Source organism: Danio rerio, chromosome 9, assembly GCF_049306965.1.
Source record: "Danio rerio strain Tuebingen ecotype United States chromosome 9, GRCz12tu, whole genome shotgun sequence".
Classification (NCBI taxonomy): Eukaryota; Metazoa; Chordata; class Actinopteri; order Cypriniformes; family Danionidae; genus Danio; species Danio rerio.
Genome location: NC_133184.1, coordinates 35,532,276 through 35,549,283, shown reverse-complemented (window position 1 = coordinate 35,549,283; position 17,008 = coordinate 35,532,276). Strand labels below are relative to the sequence as shown.

At 35.7% G+C, this 17,008-nt stretch overlaps 1 protein-coding gene across 7 annotated transcripts in view; it reads right to left on the bottom strand.

Moving 5' to 3' along the window:
* The window catches only part of kdm6a (lysine (K)-specific demethylase 6A), a 74,064-nt gene that overhangs the window by 3,700 nt on the left and 53,356 nt on the right, over nt 1-17,008 (bottom strand). For 6 of the 7 annotated variants that reach the window (XM_005167794.5, XM_073912895.1, XM_005167795.5 and 3 more), the window contains 11 exons: nt 12,892-13,655; nt 10,526-10,655; nt 10,169-10,274; nt 6,930-7,135; nt 6,497-6,558; nt 6,344-6,418; nt 5,090-5,238; nt 4,885-4,999; nt 2,248-2,435; nt 800-941; nt 547-673 (listed from right to left, as the gene is read on the bottom strand). In XM_005167794.5, coding sequence (XP_005167851.1) covers nt 547-673; nt 800-941; nt 2,248-2,435; nt 4,885-4,999; nt 5,090-5,238; nt 6,344-6,418; nt 6,497-6,558; nt 6,930-7,135; nt 10,169-10,274; nt 10,526-10,655; nt 12,892-13,655 — 2,064 coding nt within the window. Of the gene's footprint in view, nt 1-546; nt 674-799; nt 942-2,247; nt 2,649-3,486; nt 5,000-5,089; nt 5,239-6,343; nt 6,419-6,496; nt 6,559-6,929; nt 7,136-10,168; nt 10,275-10,525; nt 10,656-12,891; nt 13,656-17,008 lie in introns of all 7 variants that reach the window. The other variant, XR_012385531.1, reaches the window with a different exon arrangement.

The window sequence follows — 17,008 nt, the reverse complement described above, 5'->3', positions numbered from 1 at the left end:
GAGTAACATTTGTCTATGATATGATTAAATTCAAATCTCATGGCCAAATGCATAACTATGAGTGGATCTTGTTGGGGGCCAGAAGTATTTCAAAAATCAGGCATTTCATAAAAAACCTCAAGGGTGCCACAAGGGGGTGCTAGAAAGTTTGTGGAAATGCAAAAAAGAAAAGAAAAGCAAACATACCATAAATACAAACAAGCTAAAATAATTAATTAGCAGTTGAATTAAATACTTATTAGGTTTTAATTATAGATTTACAAAACTTTAAGTTTACAAAATTAAGTTTACAAAATTGTTAAGATTAGACACCCCCAAATAAAAAAATACAATTCGTTTTATCCACTCGAGTACAATAAGACAGAAGAGAGACTCAATTTGGTAGTTGAACTTGTAACACTGTCTGAACAGAAAACCAGCTACACAGACAGTTAACAATACTGAATTGTGTTCTCCTTAGCAAGACAACTCAGTCCAACTTGGCATATTATTCAAAACTTTTCATGACTAGACATTTAAATCTGGAAAAGAAATGAAAATGCACACCTCACAGATGCTACAGTAGTGAGCAGGTTCGTCCTTGGTCCTTCCATGCCAAACAAGCTCTTTTCCAGCAGCTATGAGAGCCTCCCTCAGCATCTGACACTGCTTTAGTGTCCTCAATAAACAGTACCTGAACGGGAAGAGGAGGAGCATGCATACCTTATTTAAAACTTCCAATAAACTGCTTGAAATTTCAGTCACGGCATACTGCATCACTGTGACTGATCAAATGGCAAATGTGGTGCCGCAGACTCACTTGATCATCTCAAAGAGCTTGTGGTCTGACACTTTGATGTTTCTGGCCATATTCCAGGAGAGGTGAATCATGGGAACGATGGATTTGACACTCTGGAGTTTGTTCCACTCATAGCGCTCCACCGCTAGCTTGTACTGATGCACTGAGGAAGGACCAACACGATTAGAAACTACAGCAAAATAGATGAGCCGCATTTAAATTAAAAGTTTTTGTATAGTGCCTTTCACAATGTTTATCGTTCAACTCCAGTTCGAGTACATGGAAAAAAAGAAAAACAATTATGCAATATTCTTTAATATATCTTTTTTTTATAATGACGACAATTATATTTTGCTTCATGTGTGCTTCTGTTATTTACCTATGCTGGTTTAGGCTATTTTTGTCGGTGGGGAAAAATGCAATACTGTGTTCTAATGTTTAATTAACTACATAAAACTATTAGCTAGTTTTAGTTACTATTAGTTAACTCAATACATTTCTTAACTTTAATCTTTAAGATATTTATTTTATATCACAGAGAGACAAAATAAGCTACACGTTAATTTGTGTTTTATTTTTATTTGATGACATGAGTGGCCATCTTAACAATGCAATGTTGAACAATTAAAAAAACTACAAAAATTATAAAAGACATAAAATGAATGAATAACCTTGAGTTTTGCAGAATAAAGGATGTAAAAGACACAAAGAAAAACATCAAATTCAAGTATCGCAAAGCCAAGCTGCTTAATAAAATAGCAGCTGTTTTTGTTTTGTTTTGACAGATGGGCTTTTATTAAATGGAAAATAGACAGTATTATAGGCAGAAGTTAAGGCGCACTGGCAGACCTGAAGGCTATGACAAAATGCAATTAGAAAAATTATTCTTCCTAGTTAGCCAGATTGTAAGGTTGAACAGTCTGCAATCCTTCAACTTGAAAAAATGAAAAAATATATATTTAAGGCGGCAGACAAAAGCAAGAGAAAAGATGGCTGTAAGAATTATAATAAATAACTTATAATAAATGTTTGGCTTTATATTGATGTGGTTCAGTACAGTAAAGTACAGTACTTTGTTTTTGTGATTAGACTGCCAATTAGTTTTTATAAAAAAAAATTATTATAATAATTATTTAAAAACTCATAAAAAAAAAACACCCTTACTCCAGACATGGCATGATGGTTCAGACCAGGGGTGTCCAAACTCGGTACTTCCTACCCCAATCTGACAGACCTGGGCTAGCTAATCAAGCTCTTACTAGGCTTTCCAGAAACATCCTTGCAGGTGTGTTGAGGAACGTTGAAGCTAAAATCTGCAGGACATCAGCTGTCCAGGACCAAGTTTGACCACCCCTCGTTCAGATGCCGTAAAATACAACAGCTTATGTAGGAACAACAGGTCTTAGGCAGCTCACCAGATTCTAGATCTGTTGGTCCAACAGCAATGATACAAATCTTGATATATTTACCAGTGAGTGGTCCTACGTTCCAGGCAATGTTGTTGCACCAGCCAATAGCCTGAACCCAATGCACAGTCCCTGTATTGAGCCAGACCAGATCACCTGGTCGCTGGATAAAGCGATACACTGGAACATTTGCCTCATACAAGTCCTCAAGATTTGGCCACCAAGATCCCATTAGATAATTAATATTATTCCTGCATAAAGAATACATGAAAATCAGCATGAGCATCTCACAACCTCACTTTTAAACTATTAATTCTGTTGTCAAAACTGACAAAGGTTGTTGTTTACAATTGGAAAATAAAAAAGAACAACTCTTCTTTGTTTACGGTTGGAATAAAAAAGTACACTACTGGACATGAACATCTGTAAAATACCTGCAAGGGATGTAAAGATAAATCAATAATCTATTAATGCAAGGGTCTCAAACTCGCGGCCCTCAGTGCAATATTTTGTGGCCCGCGCCAACCGATGTACACTGACAGAATCAGCGGAGTGGGGAGAGAGAGCGCTCCCCGCTCCGCTGATTCTATCCGTACACAGCGGTCACTGGCATTCCCCGCCCGCCGTGTTGTCGCGCGCGTTCTCATCAGCTGTGTTGTCGCGCGTGTACTCAAGAGCGGTGTTATCGCGCGCCTACTGAAGGGCGGGACCGAGGGTGTGTCGCGTCGCGGGGGCACTTTCTATGCAAGACTAAAAAGGGCATGTGCTCTGCACAGGTTGAGCCCTATGTGTGCATGTGCCTGCCCTGCATCTTATATATATCATAGGTAGATACAGACTGGTACAGACTGATGTGACTGGAGTGGGGTGGGGGTGTTTTATTTATAAATATATACACCTTTTTTTTAGGTGAGGGAATGGAAGTTTTGAGTGAGTTCCCCCACTTTTTTCCCAGGACTTCAATAAGTCAAAGTACAGGTCTAGACTTAATGATGATCATCTTCAAGCCATACTGAGGGTCTCAACTGCTTCCGCTCTAAAGCCAGATGTGGTTCAGATTTGTGAGAAGAAGCGCTGTCAAGTCTCTGGCAGCAAGAAATAGGCAAAAGATGCCATGTTCAGAAGAACTGTTCATAATCTTCACTCAATGTGTTATTAATGTTCAGGACACTTCATGTTCAGAAGAAATAATTAAAACTGTTAATAATGACATTTGAGGACTTTTTTTGTGAAATCCCTTATGCAGCCCAGCCTCACCCAGACTTTGCCTCCTGCGGCCCCCAGTTAAATTGAGTTTGAGACCCCTGTATTAATGTATCTGCACAGCTAGTGTTTTTCAGCCAATGATGAACTTCTGGTGAAAGGTTTATGTGAATATTTTCAATTTCATCAAGTTCCTTTTACAGCATTGATGTTGTAATGCAATTCACATATAATCAGTTAAATAGACTTGAGCATTTATTTAGTTGTTAAAGAGTAAAAGAGGCGAAAGACTGTTTAAACGCATGTGCAGTCATTAGGCGCAGGTTAGCACAGAAACACATTTGAAAATACTGGAGTAAAATGAATTTCCATATTTTAAAGACATGAAAAGATATAATTAATGCAGTGCTTCTTGTTTGGTCTGATACCCACTTTATATCGTATGTCAGCCAGTTAGTGATATCCGTGTTTAAAGAAATTACAAAACACACACAAAAAACAAACAGCGATTTTGTATGGCATGACAATTTACCGGACGCCTTGGGGCTGGCTGGCTGAAATTTAATGTCTGTGTGTATACAGCTCATGTAGATCGATACATTGATTAAATTACTAACCATGTGATGTATTGACAGAACTCAAAAAAGAAAAAATAGTAATATAAATTTAAAGAGACACTTCACCTAGGGTTGGGCGATGTCGATCAATTTGGTATCGTACGATGTCTAATGTGAAACATTGTGATGGACGATGGCATCGATGTCATTGGCGGAGGTGAATTCATTATTTATGAATAATTAATTTATTCTTAACAAATTATTTATTCGTAGCCTACCGTTTCAACTACCTGACCCGCATGGTCTTTATTTTACCTATAAACAAATTATAAACGAATAAAGATAAGTTGCACACAAATTACCCCGTCAATCACTTTTTCTGCAGGAGGTTCGTTGGTAAAAAAGGTGCACAACCAACAGTACCTGAGGTTTTCACTAAAATTACTAAGTAACTTACAAGACGTTAGATAGAGACCAGATGAATTAAATATCACATATCACATTTATTTTCACATCCTTGATAAACTGTCCGATGTGCACTGTTCTCTGGAGCTCAGAGTCATCTTTAATGGGGGGAAAATGTAATTTGTGTTGGTGCAAGCTGTTAGGTAATCTGTCCCTTTGCCTCTAATGAGTTTGAAAATACAATAATATCTGAGAAAATAACAGACAAACAAAAACCATGTCATTTGTAAACTCAGCTTTAAAAAAACAACAACTAAAGTGACAATTGTCAGTACATTTGAAACAAAAAAAGACGCAATATACAAAATTGCAAGTTTAAACAACTTCTATTTCTATGTTTTCTTTTTCTAAACTAATACATTTTAATCATTCCTATTGAGGATTCTTTATTGGTATTGATATTTCTGAGAAAAAAATATTTGATATTAAATTGACGGTGTTTTAGAAGTATCAAATAGACAGGCAGACTGCTTACTTTTCACAGAAATCATTCATGACACCCCAGTACGGCTCAGGAACGGCAAACCATTCACAATCTCCAGGGCCAATGTTTATGTTCACAGAGCAGAAGTTGTTGTTTTCTTGATGACCTGAAAAGATTAAAGACATTTTTTTTTTTTTGAGTTTCATTAATGTCGCTAGTAGAGCACGTGTCAGTGCTTGCGAGCCAAAAAGCTGACCTGGTGTCCTGCTGCCCGGGACCTTCATATAGAGCTGGACTGTGTTCATGCCGAGAATTGTGTGGCCCACATGACTGAGCAGATTCCCTGCAGACACCACCCGTGCGAAGGCAGGCAGTTTACTCAACTCAGCCAGCTGCAGCTTCCACCTGCAAAGCCACAGGACGGAGGTCAGATGAGACGACCTAACATGCCTTCCTGTTCCATCAACTCTGTCTGTTCACTGCAAGAGGTCTGAAGACTGACATTTACTTTGCAAACCTGCTTCAGACTTGAATGAAACTCTCAAGAGCATCCTGATGAAGCACTAAACCGCATGAGGCATGCATTAGAGTGATTTTATTACTGCTAAACAGTGCTATTAAGCACATCATGAAGTAGAGTGCCCTTTTCACCATGGTATAAAAAAATAATTCACTGTAAATCATGCACTTGAGTGGTTTATTGCTTCTATAATGAAAAATGATCCATTAGAAAATTAAGTGTTCAAAAGATTACAATTTTTTATGCCAGATAACATTTCTGATTTTGTTTTGTGACCGTCAATGCCTAGAACAAGCTGCAGGTTTTTTTTAACACCAAGAATGACATTTTTTAAGGGAATAAGCCAACATGTTCTTAAATGTAAATTGGGGACCACACAATGGTTTATAGGAGCAACACTTTAAAGTTTGAAAATACAACTCTAATATACCCATGAAATTACTTTAATTAATAGTTCAGTAAAAAAATATATAACAAAAAATAGGTTGAGAATAACTCTGCTCCCAAACAAGCCAATGTGAAAATAATTTGCCAATACCTTCTGATCACGCTGTAAAAATGTTGGGTTCTTTATCTGGATTTTTATTTAAAGATGCAATATTACATGAAATGCATCACAGACCGACAAATTTCCTATTTTGTTTTCTATTTCTCAAAAAATCTAGTACTAATCTTTCCATTTGTCTTAGTTTAATGATGTTTAAATGCTTGTATTGGGAAAATAAAACAGAGAATATATATATTTTTGCAGAATTTAAAACTACTTTAAAACTCTAAGGGCTCAAATTGTGTAAATGTGAGAAAAAACCCTTGAGACTTAGAGAAACCCTGCTACAAATGAATTAATCTAATCTAGTACTTCCAACAGAAAATACACTGCTTTTTTTTTTTTTACAAATAAATTCACTTTTGCACAGCAACTGGACTAGGTTCAATAAAGAAAAAGGTTCAATAAAAAACTGATGAAAAATGAAAACACTGAGCGCTTACTTTTTCTCATCTGACAAATCAATGTTGGTTCCAAATTTGATGTGCTTAAAGGGACCTCTTCTTCTCCGCACCACACTGAAAAAAAACATAGGTTCCAGTTAAAGACTATGGTCCTGTCAGAAACACAAGGTATTTAATTGAACAAGAACTTACTTTTCTGATGGAGCAGACTCCGTATCCGAGTGGTCTTTCTGTCCTTTCTTTTCATTTTCCTCCTAATGAATGTACCACAACAAAACAAAGCACTAATCATGCACTTTTTCATAGTATTAATGGCATTTTTTAGTAATCTCTAGACTGTTTCAGAAGCTACTAATTTACCTTTGTTTCAGTAAAATTAAACTCTCAAAGTGATTGACAGAAAGAAAAACATGCATACTCAAACTCCTGACACGAGAAAAAAAATGTATATTGTTGACATACTGGCCATACTCGAAGTAAATTAACAGGAATGAGCTAATTGTTACAACACGGGCACCTTAAGCTATGCCAAACCTGTGATACTAATAAAATTATAAGTGAATCGCCCTACAATTTAACACTGCAGCAATTTTTTTTCTTTGAATGATTGATGACATTGACTCACCCGCAATGATTCCTGGAAAGATGAGGCCTGGTATTGAGCATATCTGGCAATGGTGGTGTGAGACCGACTGCTCTCACACCGCCACATCTTCCTGCTCCCTGTCACATCCCAGTTCTCATCGGTGGGCTGAGACAACTGAGTCCTCACCTCCACAAGGTGCTCTGGGTTAGCCTCAACCAGAGTCTTGGTGGAGAATAATCCAAGGTCTGACATGAAGAGAAGAGAAACGCACCAAATTGATGAATATAATGGGTATAAACTCCTAATGAATAATTACAATATTTTAAACTGAATAATAATAATTATAAAGACAATATAATTTGCAATTACAAGTTGATTCTTTTACTTGATTTAAAGTTATGTTTTGAGATAGAATGTGTCATTTAATTCTGCAAGATTTTTAATTCAATAAAAGTGTATCAGCAACAAGGGAGAAAAGAGATCAGAAAAACTTCCATTAAGCACATTAATACAAACTAGAAGATAATGGTTGATAGAAGACGTTGGAAAGATGCAACTAGCATGTCTGACATTTTCTTGAATTTGATCTTTAGGCTTCAAAACCTTACAAACATTGCACCTGCTTGCTAATTTGACCTACAAAACGTGAAAATATATTTAATAATTTAATAATATTTATTAATATATTTAATCCCACTTTGAGAGCTTTTGTCCTTAAGAGACATTTAGCTGGCTGGTTTTTTATTTATTCCCAACATGGCAACAATAAACTTGAGTGCTCTATGGACAGAGATAATTTGACAAACATTTAAAAAGCCCCTATTAAGGGTTTTTGAAAATGACCTTCTGTGCAGTGTGTAACACAGCACTAAGTGAATAAATACATCCAACTGAGGGTTAAATCTGAAAGTGTTTAAATATATTGATTCTTTAATTGATTCTTATTGGTTTGGATCTTTAGTCTGAACGCATCAACGTCGAAACAGTACATCATCAAATAGGTAGTACCGGATCTGATAAAACATGAATGCTCCTTTCCCTTCATACACTAGCGGAGCACAAGGGATCATGGGACTGATAATGACGCGAAGATGACTATCACTGACAGACGGACATTCGGCTGTGGGGAATAAACATATAAAAGTTCATTTTCACAATACCACAGTATTTACCTTATTCTAAAATGCGGAAGTGCACCTGTTGTCGCGATTGTTTTAGAACTTCCGATTCAGTCGCCTATGGGAGAAATGACTAGGAACAATAAACGGCAGAAAACGGTCAAGCTACTTGCTCTATAAACAAATGTTTGCATGACTATACAAACCAAGTAGAATATTATAATAAGAAAATATCAGTTTGCAACATCAAACAGCGAAACAAGCAGTTTTTAATGTCTAAAAATAAATGGAAGTGAATAAGATCGGAAGTCTTGTGCCAAAAAGATTCAAATGGCAGCGCCCGTTCATCGGCGAAGAATAAGATAAACAGCCAACTTTGTGCTGTTTTTGTTCCTGTCATTTTTCCAATTTTTGATACAGTAACCTACGCTACAACACGGGACTCGCCGTCCGTTTGCTATTAAAGGAAGGAGCAGCCGAGACTATTATGCATGGGATTTTGTCAGTTATTATTACAGTTCATATGGACCAGATTCTTCTTCCTCTGCATCATAACATTTAAGTGTAACTAAATTGTTGCCTCGTTCTCTGAAGTTTGCAAAATATGTATTGTATTGTGTTGTAACTTGTAATTTGTCCATGTGGCTTGTAAACACTTATCTATTATAGATCAGTGCTTGTACTGTATCTGTCAGGTTAAACCTTTATGTTGCTATTCACATAGTGTCCAAAACCACATTGAATAAGTGACGTGTGCTTCTCCCTTTACCGATTTAAATGCATTTCTGTACTCATGATCCTCTGCCGTTTGTCTTTGTAATAGCCACCATTAGCTGTTCCTCAAAATCTAGTGTGGTCAATTTTCAAAATAGTTCAACTTTTGCCACTGTGTGGATAAATACTGAATGCGTGTCGTTGATTTTACTTGGGGTTAGGTTTAAGAGTAGAGTAATATGCTGGTGTTTAACTACATTAGTTTATTGCATTCTTGCATTGAGCTCACACATATACTGCACTCTGAGTACTTCATGAGCGCACAGGGCGTTTCTCGCGCTGAACCCAGTCGACCACACACAACAGACAGTGATTCAACCAATCAGCGCAAAATAGCCTCACGCAGGGGGGTTTGGGAACAAATGAATCGCTAAACAAATCATATGGGAGTCGTTGGGATAATTAGGTAAAAATAAATGCATATTATAGGACAATGAAATTTTTTTTGACCTTGCACGCATATCAGCATGTTGTTGGGAGATCCCCAAAACCAAAATAGTCCTTTTATAATGCATAATAATCTCTTTAATGCAATGCTAATCTCTGTTAGTTCTACATTATCAGTCTTCACTGATAGCCTTTCCTGCAGTACACTTTTATTTTAGCAGAATGTAATACTATATGAGGACCCCTGTGCTATTTGCTCAATTTGATCCCCGCTATTGTAAGGAAGCTAGATGAGCTGATATTCTCTTCATATGTGCTCTTGTGAAAGTGCAATTACACACTTAAAATGTACAATACTTCTCTAAATCAAATTGAGCTTATTAATTATGATTAACAATTTAACCATCATATGACACATGAATGACATAACTGTAAAATGTGGAAAAAAACTGACAAAATAGTGTACTTATCAGGTCTAGCATTCATAAGCCATGACAACATAATAACATGCATACAATGTCAGTCAGAAGCTAAATGTAAAATTTCAGGGCAATTTCCCCCAACATTTTTCTACTTTGGGAAGAAAGGTGACCATTAGCACAATTTCTGAAGGCAAATGATATATTCCATCATGTCATTCATGACGTTTGAAAAGCAGGTAGGTACATAAAAAGTCCATTTAGGAAGAATTCTGCTTCTGCTCTTTTTTTGTGGTGGTTGAGATCTGATGTAATGACACTTTCAGCATGCAGATGGTGCTGTTGTCATTTACACCAGAGTCACCCTGAAATGTGTCAAAACTAGCTCCCTGCAGCAACACTAGTTAAATGTTTCCCGACTGAGCATTCAGTCATTAAAAAACAACAACAACTACAACATCACAAGCATTTAAACAGCTGCTCATACACCACAAAATCCATCAATTTAATTACAAAACCACAGATCAATGCTTACAAATGTACACAGTGTTTTGGCAAGCACTCAGAAACACGCTCTCACCTAGCTTGAGTGCTCCAGCCAGGCCACGGATCACTGTTACAGGGTTGGCTGTGTTTGTGCAGAACTGGTGCAGCGGTGGAAAGAAAGCATCCCTCTTGTTCTCCAACTGCCAAAGATATAAAAAGTAGCTTTAGGTAACTGGAGAAAACAAAAAATGTTTCATAACTTTTTTTTTTTTTAAATGGGGTGTTATAAAGCTAGAACAAATTAAGGTCAAGCATAAAGTTTATTTCCATCTTATGGCAACAAAAGTGAGCAAAACATTGCCCTGTAAATAGCATTTGCAATAACACTAGCAAGAGTCAAAGAAGAGCATCCAGGCTGCAACTCTGTCAGACATCAGTGGTGTTTACTCACATAAATACTAGGGGTTGGAGGATTGAGTTTGTCCTTTGGCAGAGGAGGGATGGGTGGAGGTGGTAACCGTGGAGGGGGACACTTGTCTAGTAAGATGCTGTTATTGGACACACCATTCTTCCCCAGGTTTCTGCAAAATATGCAATGAGGTGTGATATTATTAAACAACTTAGAAAACATAAAATAATGTATAATTAATGTTTTTATATTATCCAAATTCTATTTTGACAGATTGCTAGCTGAATTTGACAGAGTCAGTGTCTTTTGATGTACTGTCAATGTGACGGGGTAAACATGTACTATCACTTTCTGGACACAGATGGAGCCACAAGCCAGATCACTAGAGACTTACAACTGAACACTAAAGAAACAGACACTTTTATACAGTGTACTAGAGGATCAAAATTTTAGTAACTATTATCTAAATAATTACAAGTGTGAAGATTGTGCATAGTAGTGCTTTGTTTTGTTTAGAGAAGAAACAAAATAAACTATTTGATATGTAAATGTTAATAAATGATCAAAAAACTGACAGCAAAAAAAAAGGCTTAAAACATTTTACAATAATTTTACTGTACACACTTCTGTTCAAAAGTTGAGTCATATTCAGATATTTTAATATTTTTGTAGGAATTGTCTTATGCTCACAAAAATGTATTCTGTGAAATATTCATTCAAAATAAGTGTTTTCTTTAATATACAATTAAAGGCTAAATCATTTTTTTTATCATTTTAAATTTTTTCCTCAAGTGTTGTTTACAGCAGGAAAAATTTCCACACATTTTTTTCTTCTGGTCTTTTGTTTTAGTTTGGCTGAAAAAGTGGTTTTCAATAAAAAATAATAATAAAACAACAATTAAAATTAATTTTACTAGCCCCTAATATTTTCAATTGTCTTCAGTTCAATTAATTAACCTAACTTGCCTAGTTGGCGTAATTAACATAGTTTAACCTTTAAACTGCACATTAGGCTTAATATTGGCATTTTGTAAAATTACTGTAATTGTGGCAGAGACAAAAAAAATGTTAATAGAAATAGGTTTTTAAAATTAATGTTTCAAAATGTGTTGAAAAATCTTGTCTGTTAAACAGCACTCATGAAATATTTTTAAAAGAATTACAATTTTAGATGAGGACTAATAATTGTGGCCTCACTTTTAAAAATGTTTTGAAATGCTAATTATTCCAATTATAGCAAAGCTGAAACTGCATTTTTTGTAAGAAACAATACATTTTCAAAATTTCTTTGACAAATAAAGAAGAACGCTTAACTTGCACCACTTTTGATTAATATATTACATCATTGCCAAAGAAGGTTATTTAAAAAAACAAACATACCGACCACTTTTGAACAGCAATGTATTTAACTACAATATAAGCCATATCAAAAGCAATCACAAACACAGAGCAGACATTTGTGTGCATTTTACACACAAACGCACACGCACGCACGCAAGCACGCACACACACACACAAACAGTCATCTATGCCAATATAAATATTGCATGTTTTTCGATCAGATCGGAGGATTTTATATGAATAAAAACAATATTTCTATCAACATAATCAACCAAGGTAATTAACTAATCACCTCTGCAGTTCAATTTTATGTAAAACAGAACAATACATCAAGCACATACCAAATCACAATGTTAAATTACTGTATCAAATCAATGAAATTGCAATAGGCCACAACTACAATTAAAAGAAACAGATGAGGTAAACATTGTCAATCTTGTTATCCACTTTCCTGATTTCTCTGAGCAGATGGGTATAATGAAGGATCAATGCATTTGATCTAATATTGTGAAATAAGCTTCTGCAATTATTGTACAGAATGAAATTACAACACAAAATGACAGCAGCAACAGCTTTAGCTTCAGGCACGGAACTACACTAAAGTTTCTGGGTTTGTCACCATATAGATAAGAAAACATTGTTTATGACACCGTTTCACCCAAGCTTGGTTTTTACCAAATCAAGCTTTCAAGCTCAGATGGCCAACTTTAAATTCAACCTAGCTAATGAGTTTCAACAACATGTCCAGCAATGTTTAAGACTTGTATTAGCAAGAGGATAAAGGGTCGTTTGTAGCTGAATGAATAAAAACAACATATCCACTTGTTTCAATACTACAAAAGCAAAATAAAAACCGTAAATGTTTTTGATCCAGTCTTCGATGCTAACGTTACTCACACTTGTGATCGGATTGAAAAACCAAAAACACATTTTAGCAGCAGAGAGGATGATGATGATGTGTCATATCTTTCATTTACATGCAAAGAAAGAAAATTAAACAACGGCAAAAAAACTGTAATAAAGAAGGTCTGAATTCTGAATGAATAAATATAGGAAAAGAACATTACCTGCATGCTTTGAGCACATCACTGGAGCTGGGGTAGATGGACACAGAGGACCACAGAGTGAACGACGGAGGCGTTGGTTTATGACAAACCAGTGGAGAAGCCACCTTCAAGGGGCTCTGAGAGTCCTCCAGACCTTTGCCGTTGAGCGTGGGGCTGTTAAGGCTGTTAACACTGTTCTGAGTACTGTGGTGGTCTGCAGTTTTGGGTGAGGGCGAAGCTGCAGACATGGCAGAACATGGAGAAGAAGCCACCGAGTTTTCCTGCGGCTTGTGCAGACTCGGGTGAACATTGTTAACCTTTGTGCCAGCAGCCGCCGACCCTCCTCCATTACTATTATTACTATCATTGGCTTTTCCAATCAACAAGGCCGAGAGCTGTGGATTGTCTGAACTAAGTACACCTGGTGAACGGGGTTTCGCCCCAGCAGTGTCTGCCTGGCCCTGATGGACATGATTAGGCAGTCCCTCTGCAGTGGCAGTGCTGTTAGGCGTCCCCACGGAATGCCCGTTTCCTGAAGGCTTGCTCTCTTTGGTGTTCACCGTGCCTTGCTGTCCACCTGAGGTAGCAGAGCTCTGGGAGCTCGGGGAGGGGAGGTGATTGTGACTGGCCTCCTGCGCTTGCGTGTCGCTGGCTGTGGCCGAATGTCCGACCTGATTTGGACCGCCAGTGCCGGCTGCCGGGGAAGGCTGGGACGTCCCAGTGGAAGAGAAAGGCTGCTCGCCGTTAGGACCTGCTGAATATGAACCTGGACTTTTCTGAAGCCCCTGTGATAAAGAATGACGAAAGCATTTGTCACTTATGTATGAAAACTACTTAATAAAAATAAATACATAAAAAAAGACTCAAGTGCTAATCTTCTGTTTAGAAATCTTGAAAAACAATATATATTAGGGTTAATAATTAAACACTAATGGTTAATGGTGATTGTCTTCAGAAACATTCTTCTTCACACCAATAGTACTAGTAATAGTTCTTCACATTCCAATAGTAATGATTAAAGTAAATGATCTAAATGCATTTGTATATTCTGGGCAAGGCACAAGACTAAAAAAATGTTCCTCCAATTGTATATTATCAGGCAGACATTTTCCATAATTTTGATAAGCAGCCCAAACTGTCTGTCAGCAAATGTAGATTTGTACATCTGCAGCCGTTCATGCAGATCAGCCATTTGAGAGTGCATACGTCTTGTGTTAATGATATGGACACGAGAGAGAGAGTGACTGGTAAAAACAAATGGTGAATCAATATTGGAATTAGTTTTGCACACTTGAGGAAGGATGACACCATGGCTGAAGTATTTCTTTTAGACAGGTAATGTTCTGTTTTAAAACTATTTTAGTCACGCAAAGCGCATGTAGATTTTGTCATTTTACAAATGGGTTATATGCACAGATGTGTTGATCAGCCACTGAAATCTTCCAACGACTGATAGATGTGACTATTTTTAATTTCATAAGGGACTTTTTACTAATAATTGTTTTACTAATAATAATAGTAACTATTTTTACTAATTTATTTAGTTTCACAACACCAGTAAATAACGCTATTCTGCGAAGTTGTTTTTTTTATTCATTTTTTTTAATTATTGGTTCATTTTTTAACAATGACGACCTGTGACGTGCTTCCTATATCGTTTACCATGATGCTTTGAATATTCAGTATGAAATAGCATGCAAATATGGCTTAGTAATATGACTTGGATCTGAGAAGTTAAAAGCACTCATTTTCGGTTTATTTAGAACCAAGAAATGGAGGAAAAAACTAGTGGAGGTTTGACAGGAGCACCCATGTCTGTTTGACGTTTCATATAGAAAGTTAAAAAAGAAAAGTTGAGGAGAAATTGCTAATTCCCTTCAAACCCAGGTGAGCAAATATGTACATTTTCTACCACATTAAAGGCTGCTTTCTCATTATGTAGTTAATAACAAGATATACTACGTGTTTTTGGCTGTGAGACGTGATTTGGATGAAGTTGTCGGCGACTCTTCCTATTGTAAAGTCATGCAATGTGAAAGCCCCTGTCGCCTATCCATCTTGCAGTGTAAACAAAGCAGCGACAAAACGCTGGCCCAGATAGTCATGCAGTGTGAAAACATCTGACATGACTACTTTCAAAATCATACAGTCTGAATTCAGCAAAAGTAGCCTTTAAAATTAAAATAATTGGTTCTTGAATACCAAGGCCTGAATGTCTTAGGATCGTTTTTTTAATTAAATAGAGTAATGTCTGCTCAAAACTCATCGTTGCTGTTACAAATATTACATTTTAAAATAAATCATAAGTGTTATTTTGAATTGCAATAATATTGCATAATATTACTATCATTACAGTACTTCTGTTCAACAAAAACGTAACACTTTACATTAAGGTTGTTTTCATGTATTTACTAACATGAACAAACAATGAACAATCCATTACAGAATTCATTTGTCTTCATTAATGTTAATGAAAATAAAGTTGGTCATTATTAGTTCATGTTATCTCAGTGCATTAACTAACGTTAACAAGCATGAATTTGGATTTTAGTTCAATTGTTAAACTATGCTTTATAAATGTTCAAGTTGTTCTTTTTTTAATTCACATTAGTTAAAATAAAAACTAACATTAACTAATGAAACCTTACTGTAAAGTGAGACCAAGGGGTGTAACGATACACTCAGCTCACGATACGATGTGTATCACGATATAATGTTCACGATTCGATATGTATCACGATATTTGGAATAAAAATTGAAAATTTAACTGAAATGCAAATTTTACCAAGTAAACTATTTTTTATGTATTTCTTTTGTTTCAACTTGTTAAACTGAACCTTCTTTTAGAAAATATTTTAAACAGGCCTGTCTCTGGAAAATAAAACAATTTAAAAACTTCTTAAAAATTATTATTGAAATGACAGAGACAAAATTAAGGAACAATTTAAGTAAAGGTGCAAAAAAATAAGCTTTTTTTTCTCATCAATTGAATTTAACAGTAAGAGCTTAAGGCTTTGCTTGGTCACTTGCGTTTTTTGTGTGTGCAAAAAAAATCCACATTTCCAGGTAATCAGCTATTCTATAAGATAATCCTGAACTTATGTGTATCTGTCTGAGAGGTTTTTATGGATGGCTGTCTTCATGTTGGGCATGATGAGTGACAGGGTGGCCGTCTTTTCATTACACAGGACAGTCGTGGCTCTTTTCAGCAGTTTACATTACATCCCTATATACATACATAGGGTTTCTGCAGATACTATAATGTCAAATTTAAGACTTTAAGACCTATATCGAAATACCAAAAAGACACGAGAAAATGTAAATTCACAAAATAAGGGGTAAAATAAATGTATTTAAATTGAACAGTACTAAAGACAGGTTAAATGCACCATTGAAAAAAACAAATAAACAAACATCTTAATGCTGATTTATACTTTCACATGGCACCGCATTGCGCACATCACGAAACGGATGAGGCTTTTATACTTGAAGCGTTTGCCATTGAGATATTTTTTTAAATGACAGGGGTGGTCAAAAGAAACAGACAGTAAAATCAGACGAATAAAAACAATCATTATCATTGAAGATGTTTGTGGGGGCCTATTTTTTTTTGTTTGTTTTAACAAACTTCTCAGGTTTTTCCAAACTTTTACAAAAACTTTCCTCCTTTCCCATAGCTGTATCAATTTCTAGCCAAGAATTATTGGTCATTGGTCTTAGTACACTGTTCCCTCTTCCTTTCATGCTTTTTGATATGATTTATATTAGTACACTATTACTTACCAATATTTAAATTACTAAAATAGATTTACATTTTACATTTTTTATCTAAAAAATCATAACATTTTTGGCTGTGTGTTATATGAGATATTTCCAGTTTCAAACACTTAAAGACACCAAGAATAGTTTTATTTTTAAAAACATTTATTAAAAATCCAATAGGAGCACCATACTAATAAAATAAAAATTAAAAAAACATGTAAATATAACAAATGCAGAAATGTAACTAATAGAAAATAGGTTAAAACTTGATAAGGTATAATAGCCTACTGTACTATTCACTCTTCAAATAAATGTTCCTATCAATCCCATTTTATCATGGCAACTAAAATAAAGTGAATTAGTCTAGGCCTGGGCG